This window comes from Heteronotia binoei, chromosome 12, assembly GCF_032191835.1.
Source record: "Heteronotia binoei isolate CCM8104 ecotype False Entrance Well chromosome 12, APGP_CSIRO_Hbin_v1, whole genome shotgun sequence".
Lineage (NCBI taxonomy): Eukaryota > Metazoa > Chordata > Lepidosauria > Squamata > Gekkonidae > Heteronotia > Heteronotia binoei.
This window is the reverse complement of record NC_083234.1, coordinates 4,887,571-4,899,241: the sequence shown is the minus strand read 5'-3', so window position 1 is coordinate 4,899,241 and position 11,671 is coordinate 4,887,571. Positions and strand designations below refer to the sequence as shown.

The window sequence follows — 11,671 nt, the reverse complement described above, 5'->3', positions numbered from 1 at the left end:
GGTCACCAGTTGCCAGCTGGAAACTACCTGGAGACTGGGGGCAGCTCTTGAGGAGGGCGGGGCTTGGGAAGAGGCGGGGATTCATCCAGGTGTAATGCCTCAGAGTACGCTCTCCAAAGTGGCCGTATTCCCCAGGTGAATGTATTTATTTTTGTCATTTTTGTTAAAACAATTCAACTTTATTAAAAAGAAGCAATACCCAAACAGGCAGATCTTTCTTTGTATATCAAACATTGGGAAATGTAAGAACAAAGTACATTTCCAAAATCTCAAGCAAAATGAATATTATTGATTCTGGGGACCATATAAATAGAGCTGGGAGCGCTCATAAAAAACCAAACAAAAACGAAGAGACAAGCAAACACAACTTAAAAAGAAAAAGAAAGGCGGTTATGGAGAGAGGGGAAGAGGAATGAAAAGGCAGAGGAGATCAGAGCGATGCTAGTAGAGAAAGATAGTCCACGGATGATATCAAACCACCTTGAACTGGAGAGCCCGGATTCCACGGAAGGAAAGGTTCCTGCTTGCGGAGGGAAAAACAACGGGCTCAAGAGGTATCAGAAACAAGTTTATTGTCAGTTATTTTGTTTAGCAAGAAATATCCTTTAATCAAAGGTGAATCACGTGTCCCCCAGGAGAATTTATTTCTGTCACCAGGAGATCAGCCGCAATCCCAGTAGACTTGCAGACACCACCTGGAGGTTGGGAACTTCCACTCCCGGACAAGCTTCCACCATTTAATATCTGCCTGCCAAGTGGTTATTTAAGGCCTAAGAGCGAAGTCAGTTCAGGAGCTGACAATGTGATATTATGCTCAATCCCTGGGTTTACATAAACATGTTTGCTTCACTTTGCCGTAAGGACACACCGCAAATTGCTCCTCAGTCACAGTCGATCCTCCCTTCAGCCCTCTGGCTGGGTTTCTGTTTTCCAAGCATCTGGATGGGCTGGGGGGTGGGAGGTCAGGCTTTTGGAAGCAGCCAGACGGGGGTGGGCAAAGAAAAGCTATAAAACTTGGCGCTGAATAGGAACAAGGGTCATTTCGACTTTTGCAGGCTGGGCGGCAACCATGGAGGAGAGGACCTGAATAGGCAAAGAAGATTATTTGCAGCATTTTGGTCCCCAAGACTATGTGAAAACCTACTACTCTCTGAGCCCGGACAGCTTTGCAGAAAACACCATTTTAACTTTCTCCCTGAAAAACCTTCACAAGGCCTTCATTTTGGGTGAGTCTGTCCGGGCTGCCAGTCTCCAGACGGGGCTGCGGGATCTCCTAGAATTGCAACTGCTTCCCCCCTGGAGAAAATGGCAGCTTTAGAAGGTAGGATCTATAGAACAGAGGTGACCAAACTGTGGCTTGGGAAGAAGCCACATAAAAGAAGTACCTCCTTTTATCCGTTCTAACCTGACTGGCTTGGGAACCACATGTGGCTCTTTCGCACCTATTGGCCAGCTTAGAGAAGGCATTTGTCTCTTTAAATCGCTTCTCCAAACCAAGCCAGTTGGCGGGTTGGAGAACGCATTTAAAGTTAAAGTTGCTTTCTTTCCACTTCTCCCTCCTCCCTCTGTCTTGTGGCTCTCAAACATCTGATATTTTTACTATGCAGCTCTTGTGTGTTAAGCAAGTTTGGCTACCCCTGCTCTAGAATGATGCTCTGCTGAAGTCCCTCAGCCACTGCAGCCCTCCCCAGTCTCCACCCCCAAATTTCTAGGCATGTTCTGATCCGGGGCTTGCATTCTTTGGCCTGGCTACACTCATGGTTGTTGTTTACTGTCCAGAATACTTGACATCTACTTGGCTGTACACGATGCAGAGGATTTTTCCACTTTATTTCCCACCGGACTGCCCACACTGAAGCATCCCCCATCAGTTCATAACTGGAGAGGGGAAGGGAGAACTCAACTTCCCTCTGCCCTTGAGGGGTCATGGCTGGAGGAAGGCATTTAGATTAGAAAGCAGAATGCCAACAGGCCAGTTCTGAGGACAGTTTTCGAGAAGGACAGCTTGGTCTCAGGCCAGGAGGACCTTAGAAAACTCTGAGACTTCCAGGGTATGAACTTTTGAGAGCTAAAACTCCCCTTCATCAGATAAAATTCCAAGGAAGAGGGAGGAATCAGCCTTCTTTCACCCCAAGTTGGTTGTTATAGAGAGAAATTTTGGACTCTGAAGTCTTGGAGCCTTTTTGTATCCGCTGAGCTGGGACTCTCGTTCCACAGAACGTGGTCAGAAGCAGCAGAGCTTACATGCTACTTTCTCTGTAGGGTTGCCATGGCAACTCTGAGTTTGGGAATACCTGGAGATTAAAGAGTAGAGCCTGGAAGGTGGAGTTTAGGGACCTTGGATTCGGGAATAATGCCATGCAGTCCACCTTCCAAAGCCGTGACTTTTTTTCCCTTGGAGAAGTGAAATAAAATGTTTTAAAATAACAAACAAATAAATGATTTATGTAGTCTGGAGATCAGCTGTCATTCCAGGAGCTCTCCAGCCCTCACCTGGAGATTGGCAACCCCCTCCCTTTCCCTCTGTGTGTCACCTGCTGTCAAGTTGCAGGTGACTTATGGCCACCCCAGCAAGGGGCTTCCCAGGTAAGGGAGAAGCAGAGTCGGTTTCCTGTTGCCAGCCTCTGCAGAGCCTTCCCTGGTGGTCTCCTATCCAGCTACCAACATTCAGCTTCGCTTCTGAGGTCTGACAAGATTGGCCTAGTCCATACTAGGGGTGTGCATTCGGTTCAGCCAAACCAAATACGCCCTCGAAAAAACCGATGATTTGGCTGTATGCAGGCCGTATAGAGCCGAATCAGATGCTTTGATCTGATTTGGGAGTCATATACTGCAGCTGCAAATTGCCACCAAATCTGCTATTAGGAGATATACGACCTCCTGAATATTTTAGCCCCGAATACCCCCAAATCTGAATTTTCCCATTTTTTTTCCTTTTGCACACCCCTATTCCTTTCCCTCCTGCCTGCCTTCTCTACTGGGGATACTCCCCACTGGCAAGATGCATGGCTCGACCCCTTGTCAGACCCAGTTTGGGGACTGGAGAGGATGCTCCAGAGAATGCTCCCCATTCAGCATTTTCTTGCACAGGACAGACTTCCTCTGCCGTTCTCTCTCCTGCCATTTGGGTGCTTAGAGGGACTGCGTGGGATTGCCCAAGAGGCATCTTGTTTTGGGGGTCCATTTTGAGTTGTCTGGAGAGATTGCCGTTAGGAAGACCAGGTGCAAAAGAAGAACATAGAACATAAGAACATAAGAGAAGCCTTGTTGGATCAGGCCAATGGCCCATCCAGTCCAACACTTTGTGTCACATAAGAACATGAGCTGGCTCAAGGTTAACTCAACCTTCCATCCTTTTGAGGTCAGTAAAATGAGTCCCCTGCTTGTTGGGTGTAAAGCGCAGATGACTGGGGAAGGCAAGGGCAACCAACCCCGTAACAAAAAGTCTGCCAATAAAATGCTGTGATGTGACATCACCCATGGGTCAGTAATGACTCAGTGCATGCCCCGGGAACTACCTTTATCCTTAGCACTTACAAGACAAACAAGATTTTTTTTGGGGGGGCGAGCGTTTGAGAGACAAAGCTCTGTTCATTAGACACAAGTCATAGAATCATAGAGCTGGAAGGGACCTCCATGGTCATCTAGTCCAACCCCCTGCACAATGCAGGGAACTCACAAACACCTCCCCTTAAATTCACAGAATCCTCATTGCTGTCAGATGGCCATCTAGCCTCTGTTTAAAAACCTCCAAGGAAGGAGAGCCCACCACCTCCTGTTCCACTGAAGCCTGTTCCACTGAGGAATCGCTCTAACAGTCAGGAAGTTCTTCTTAATGTTGAGCCGGAAATTTCATTTCAACCCATTGGTTCTGGTCCTACCTTCTGTGGCCACAGAAAACAGTTCTGCACCATCCTCTATATGACAGCCCTTCAAGTAGTTGAAGATGTTGATCATAGAATCCTAGAGTTGGAAAGGACTGCCAGGGTCATCTAGTCCAACCCCCTGCAAAATGCAGGAAACTCACAAACACCTCCCCCTAAATTCACAGGATGTGCATTGCAGTCAGATGGCCATCTAGCCTCTGTTTAAAAACCTCCAAGGAAGGAGAGCCCACACCACCTCCCGAGGAGGAAGCCTGTTCCCCTGAGGAATCGCTCTAACAGTCAGGAAGTTCTTCTTAATGTTGAGCCAGAAACACTTCTGATTTAATTTCAACCCACTGGTTCTGGCTCTACCTTCCGGGGCCACAGAAAACAATTCCACACCATCCTCTATATGACAGCCCTTCAAGTACTGAAAGATGGTGATCATATCACCTCTCAGCCTGAGGCTCTCTGTCCCAGGCTGAAAGTTAGAGTGGCATTGCAAAGAAAGGAGTCTGGATGCCAAGGGGCCAGGCAAAATGTTATCAGCTTGATGAAAACAAGGGAGCAATGCTGAGGGGGCAGAAAAATCACAGGGGCTCATTCCAATCTGCAGGGTACCTCTGCATCCTAAGTCCCTTCTTTGCAACACCCCTCTCACCTTCAGACTGGGACCCCCGTTCCAACTGCTATCTGACAAGATAGATAGATAGATAGATAGATAGATAGATAGATAGATAGATAGATAGATAGATAGATAGATAGATAGATAGATAGATAGATGATAGATAGATAGATAGATAGATAGATAGATAGATAGATAGATAGATAGATAGATAGATGATAGATAGATAGATAGATAGATAGATAGATAGATAGATAGATAGATAGATAGATAGATGATAGATAGATAGATAGATAGATAGATAGATAGATAGATAGATAGATAGATAGATGATAGATAAACTTTTTATTTATACCTAACAAGACAAATAAAACAATATATAAATAAAAACAAATATAAATAAAACAATATATAATATAATTAATAATTTAAACAGTAAAACCAATAAAACAGTATATTATAATACAATCGAATTGTGTGTAAGATGCCTCGGTGTTATTGATCTTATCAAGAGTTCCGTCTTAAAAAGCTAGCTGGAAGAGGGCAGTTTTGCAGGCCCTATGGAACTGGTTAAGATCCCGTAGGGCCCGCACCTCTTCCGGCAGCTGATTCCACCATTGGTGGGCCTTTGTAGAGAACGCCTGTTCTCTAGTAGTTTTTAATTTGGTTTCTTTTGGCCCAGGGATTTCAAGAAGATTTTTTGAGCTTGATCGCAGTGCTCTCTGGGGAACATATGGAGAGAGGCGGTCCCTAAGGTAGGCAGGTCCTCGACCATATAGGGCTTTAAAGGTGATGGCCAGCACCTTGTAACGAACCCGGTAAACAATTGGCGGTAACGAAACCGGTAAACAATAGAGAGAGGGAGAGAGAAGAAGACGACTGCAGATTTATACCCCGCCCCCTTTTCTCTGAATCAGAGTCAGGACCGGATCTACATGGTTTTTGAGGGGGGACAAAATTAAAAAATGATGCCCCCTTATGGACCATTCTATCTAATCTTCCCATAGAATACAATGGACTCCATACCCAATTTGGCGCCCCCCCTCCCGTCAGCGCCTGGGGCAAACACCCAATCTGCCCTCCCTTGATCCGACCCTGATCAGAGTCTCAGAGCAGCTTACAATCCCCTTTATCTTCTTCCCCCACAACAGACGCCCTGTGAGGTGGGTGGGGCTGAGAGAGCTCTCGCAGCAGCTGCCCTTTCAAGGACAACTCCTGTGAGAGCCATGGCTGACCCAAGGCCATTCCAGCAGCTGCAAGTGGAGGAGTGGGGAATCAAACCCGGTTCTCCCAGATAAGAGTCCGCGCACTTAACCACTAACCGGAGGAAGTGCGAGCCCTGCAGGACTTTAATCAGTTCCGCAGGGCTTGCAAAACCACCCTCTTTCTGCAAGCTTATAAGGAACTCTGAATGCGACATCTAGCCATCGGAATATACCTATTGAATGTAGCACCTTAACTTATTGTAGTTTTAAATTTTATGTAACTGTTTTTAATGTATTTATTAACTGTATTTTACAATTGTTTTATACAATATCATGGTATATACCATGTCCTGTTAGCCGCCCTGAGCCTGCTTCGGCGGAGAGGGCGGGATATAAATAAAATTTATTATTATTATTATTATTATTATTACACCAAACTGGCTCTCACAAGGACAGCTCTGCCAGAGCTATGGCTGACCCAAAGCCATTCCAGCAGCTGCAACTGGAGGAATGGGGAATCAAAGCCGGTTCTCCCAGATAAGAGTCTGCGCACTTCACCACTACAGCAGACTGGCTCTCAAAGCTTTGACTCTTGAGAGCTCAAACCCCACCCCCAACAAAAAAAACCTTTTGGACTCCAAGCTGCTCCTGGACTCGAATCTATCTGATTTTTTTTTTTTAAATATAAACAAGTAGAAAAAAGGTGAGCTCTGTTTTGGAGAAGGGCAAAACATTCCAGGAAGTAACTGGGGCATCAGATAGCTTTCGACAAGCAGAGTCTTGGCCAGAGGAAACAGGAAGGAGCAACAGGGCAGGGTGCCAACAAGCTGGAGAAAACCTGCCTTGCCCCTTCAACGGAGGCTTCATGTGCGGAAACTGGCAGTGGAAGCGGAGAGGTAAATAACAAGCCGTGAAGTCTCTGCTGAAAGGGCAGGACATTTTTGCCTCCAGGCAGTTGGCAACCCTAGCAACAGGAGACAGGGAGGGCGCTCGGAGTTGACTTATGCAGGATGAGGGGGTTGAATTCTGAACTCTCCCACGTCAGACTGAAGGGAAGGGGAGGTCATATTTTGAAGTGTCCTTCTGCAGAAAAATTCCCTGCGTTGATTCAATTAGCACAGCAGGGGGAGAACAGCGTTAAATCCATCCCTTTGGTCTCTGAGTCCACTTTATGCAGGAAATGTTGCTTTAAAACATGCAGGGAGGAGCGTTCAAGTGAACATTGGTGTAAAATCTCAACTGGCTGAAGGAGGTGGGGTTGCCAGCTCCCCCTGGGGAGCGCGTGTGTGGGGGGGGAGGGGGGGAGGGTTGCCAGCTCCAGGCTGGAAAATAACTGGAAATTTAGGAGTGGAGCGTAGGGCAGACAGGGACCTCAGTAGGGTACGATGCCATAAAGTCCACCTTCCAAAGCATCCATTTCCTCCATGTGAAATGATCTCTGTAGTCTGGAGGTGAGCTGTAATTCTAGGGGATCCCCAGATCCCACCTGGAGGCTGGCAACCCTTGAAAGTATGGGTTGCCAACTGGAAGCCACATTTTTAAGCAAAGTGGCTGGATCCTCAGAATGCAAAGGGTTAAGATTGCTTTCCCCACCTCTATCAAGAGCATTTCTCTGAGGGACCTTCCAAAGCCGCTGGAGATATCAAAGATTTCAGGTTTTCACGGCTGGTAACATCATTAGGGTTTGTAGAATCTTTCGGGCTCAAGTGCCATGTTCTACTGGAAAAAGTTTTTCTTCCAGACGTTTCGTTCTCGGCTGCGGAGAACATCCTCAGTGGCGTTGCAGCCGGAGCAGGCGCTCTGACCTTCTTGGCTGCTGTGCACTGAGTGAATGCACAGCAGCCAAGAAGGTCAGAGCAGCCAAGAAGGTCAGAGCAGCCAAGAAGGTCAGAGCAGCCAAGAAAGTCAGAGCGCCTGCTCTGGCTGCAACGCCACTGAGGATGTTCTCCGCAGCCGAGAACGAAACATCTGGAAGAAAAACTTTCTCCAGTAGAACACGGCACTTGAGCCCGAAAGATTCTACAAACCCTAATGACCTTGGTGATAGTTTGCCCAAGGTATTTGTTTCTTATGTAACAAGCTTAGCCCAGGGTGCCACCTCAGACGACTTCTGCCCACTAACACCCTCTTCCAAAAATAACATCAATAAAAAAGCATAATGTGGAGCAAAGGAGGAGGAGATGGGGGGTGGGAAATATCATTCTTGTGTTATAATGCAGATGGCCTTAAGGGAGACACCCTGATTGATATCGGAAGTGGACCCACCATCTACCAGTTCCTCTCGGCCTGCGAGTCCTTCCGAGAGATCATCGCCACAGATTATACTGACCAGAACCGGGAGGAGATGCAGCGGTGGCTGAGGAAGGAGCCGGGAGCTTTCGACTGGAGCTCGATAGTGAAATTTGTCTGTGAGCTGGAAGGAGACAGGTATGGGGCATCAACTGGCATTTGTTACAGTACAGGCACCTGCCTGTTACCCTACAGGACAGGGCTGCCCGGTCTGTGTTGGAAAATACCTGGCGACTTTGAGGGTGGATCCGGGAGAGGGCGGGGTTTGGGGAGGGGAGGGGCCTAAAGCATGGGACAAGGCCATAAAGTCCACCCTGCAAAGCAGCACATTTCCTCCAGGGGAGCTGATCTTTGCCAGCTGAAGATCAGCTATAAAAGCGGGAGATCTCCAGGTGCCACCTGGAAGCCGGCAATCCTATAGGAGCTAAAGCTCGGGGGGCATTTTCAGCCAGGGGAAATGGTGCTGGGGAAAGATTATTTACTTGAAAGAGTTGTATCCCGCAGTCTCCAGAATCTTTAACTTCTATAGATCTCATTCACCCAGAGAGACTCAGCGCTAAGGGTGGCTTCCAAGTTAAAACATTTTTTACAATACAGAAGGGGGGGGGGCATGTTTTTTTTTAGCAGGAATGCACAGGAATACAGTTCCAGCTGGCCTAGCATTGTGGGTGTGGCCTAATATGCAAATGAGTCCATGCTGGGCTTTTTCTACCCCAAAAAAGCCCTGCAAAAATCCCACAACTCACATAAACCTCACAAAACAGCAGCTTAGAAAAAAAAATATAAAACTTTAAGCCCTCAACCACCAGAAGGACATGACAAGTACAAACTGCCTCCCCGAGAAAACTCACATCTCTTGTAAGAAGCAATTTATTTCTGCCACTTAGCTGTTTTATGGCTTTGCCTTTGTTTGTTTGTTTTCTTCTCCTGGGTCTACAGGACCTGAAAAATTCAAGATTTCTGAAAAATTCCATAGCTGGTATTGGGATCTGGTTTTTTCCAGAAATCCTCCTCCCCCCCCCCTTTTTTTTTCAGGTCCAGGAGACCTGAGCTGAAAAAAAAGCTTGCTGGTGGGTTCAACTATATTGGGCACCCTTATGCATCCCCTTTAAATGTGCCTGTCTATAGAGACTGCATTAGAGAGTCCCAAACAGCTGACTGGTGGGGAGACTGCTCCCTTCTGGCTGAGCTGTTTTTTTCAAAATATCTTCTGCAGTCCCTTTAAGGTTTAAAGGGACTCCACAAGACAGCCTGAAAAATAGAGTATTGGGGAGCAGTTTGCTCCCCCAATGCACAGCTGTTTTTTGGGCTTTCTGCTCCCCCTTTTAACAGGATTTGCAGGACCATGAACCACAAATCCATTCATTTCATTAACAGATCTTCTCCTTTAGTTGGTGGTTTAGTCCAATCATGAACTGGATTGGATTTTCCCAGTTCATGCCCATCCCTAGCCTTATCCCTGGTGGCTACCCGCCTCACCAGAAATGTTGGGCATGCCTGGAGGAGGATCTAGGGGGAAGGAAGGCCTGTGATAGTAGATCCAGTGTCCAGCCAGGGTTACACTGGAGCATTACTTCTAAAAGATGCTTAGCTGGATGGATCAGTTTTACATATCACTACTTCCACTTGTTTCCACTGTGAGCAGTGGGGTTTCCTTCCTCCCTTCCCATGCTGCATGCAGGCTAGGACTGCCAGCCTCCAGATGAGACCTGGGGATCCCCTGGAATTACATCTTATCTCCAGACTACAGAGATCAGTTCCCCTGGAAAAAAGGGATGCTTTGGAGGTTAGATTCTATGGCATTCTATCCAACTGAGGTCCTTATCCTCCCCTGGTTCCACCCTCAAATCTCCAGGAGTCTCCCAATGTGAATTTAGAGGGCTCCAAGAGAGACCTGGCAGCCCTGTGTGATAGGCCTATAATCTGATATACTAAAGCAAGAGGAAGGCTTGCTTGTGCATTAAGTTGGAAGGAAAGATAGCCTGATGGATTGCTGTGCCAACCTCACCTCTTGTTTCCCAAGGGAGAAATGGGTTGAAAAGGAAGAGAAGGTCAGAAGAACCATCAAGCAAGTCCTCAAATGTGACGTGACTCAGGACAACCCCCTTGCTCCCTTGGTGGTGCCTCCAGCTGACTGTGTGCTTTCTCTCCTCTGTCTGGAAGCAGCTTGTGAAGACCTGCTCACCTATAGCTCAGCCGTGAAGAATGTTGGTTCTCTTGTGAAGCCCGGAGGGCATATGATCTTAGTGACAGCCATTGAAACAACTTTCTACATGGTTGGCCAAAATCGGTTCTTCGGCCTCTACCTGGAGCAGGAGACTGTTGATGATGCTGTGAAAGGGGCTGGCTTTGATATTGTTTGGGCTAAGATGGAACGAGTTACTTATTCAGTGGATGTGAGCAACAATCGAGGCATGTATGCTTTGGTAGCCCAGAAACAGTTGTGAAATGTAGGTGCCAGGTGAGAAAAGAAAAAAGCCCTCAAAAACTTTACTAGACCATTCTATAAAACAAAAGTAGTGTGGTAGAAAACAAACAGGATTGAAAGGATCCAGGAAAACAGAAAGGAGAGCGAATACATAGAGGGAATTGTTTAGGACAGGGATGGCCAACAGTAGCTCTCCAGATGTTTTTTGCCTACAACTCCTATCAGCCCCAGCCATCAGCCATGCTGGCTGGGGCTGATGGGAGTTGTAGGCAAAAAAACATCTGGAGAGCTACAGTTGGCCACCCCTGGTTTAGGAGAAGGGTCTATAAATTTAATAGATGATTCCTCTCCTCTCCTCTCCTCTCCTCTCCTCTCCTCTCCTCTCCTCTCCTCTCTCTTTGATCACAATTTTAAACACTTATCAGTGAATGTGAATGGACTGAATAGTCCTATAAAAAGAAGAAAGAATTAAGAACTTAAGAGAAGCTATGTTAAATCAGGCCAATGGCCCATCCATTCCAACACTGGGTGTCATACAGTGTAATACAGTGGCCAAAACAATTATATTATATAGTATTATATTATATAAAAATATATATTTAATAAGAAGGTAGACATTTTGTTTATGCGAGATTCATGTCAAAATGGAACATGAGAGACTCCATCCACATTTAGTGAAGCATCTTCAAATCAAACATGTTTTACTTGTAGCACTAAAATACCAATTTGAATTGAACAGCAATTAAAGACCCAGAAAGAAAATACTTGCTTGTTAAAGGAAGACTGAAATGCCTTAACATTTGTCTCACTATATGGTCTCAATTAAGGTCTAAAATGCCCCTTAAAGTGAATTATAGAATTGCTAGACAATTGGGCAGATTGGAAGATTCCTTGCAGGGGATTTTAATGATATGTTGATATTACTTCTGATACTTTGAAGATACTTCTGAAAAATGTTATGGGGAGAATAAATGAGTAAAGGAAATAGTCATCTTTATGATCACCAGTTGCATCAAGTGTGACCTATGACTATGTTTATCTGTAGGCGTTTAAACTTACTGTTCAACCCTCTAACATCACCTTCCTGTGTCTATGAAGCTTACTGACAGGTCTGCCTTCATGTATCTGTTTATGCTACCATAACAATGACATGTGACCTTGGGTAGAGAAAGTAAAGGAAAGGTCCCCTGTGCAAGCACCAGTCGTTTCCGACTCTGGGGTGACGTTGCTTTCACAATATTTTCATGGCAGACTTTTT

The 11,671-nt window shown here is 46.1% G+C and overlaps 1 protein-coding gene across 1 annotated transcript; it reads left to right on the top strand.

The window, feature by feature from the left end:
* Positions 1 to 1,038: 1,038 nt before the first annotated feature.
* On the top strand, positions 1,039 to 11,401 carry LOC132579946 (nicotinamide N-methyltransferase-like). Its single transcript, XM_060250528.1, has 3 exons — positions 1,039 to 1,226; positions 7,916 to 8,123; positions 10,009 to 11,401. Exons 2-3 carry the CDS (start codon positions 8,041 to 8,043, stop codon positions 10,430 to 10,432), a joined length of 507 nt encoding a protein of 168 aa, XP_060106511.1. The 5' UTR covers positions 1,039 to 1,226; positions 7,916 to 8,040; the 3' UTR covers positions 10,433 to 11,401.
* The last annotated feature ends 270 nt before the right edge of the window (positions 11,402 to 11,671 follow it).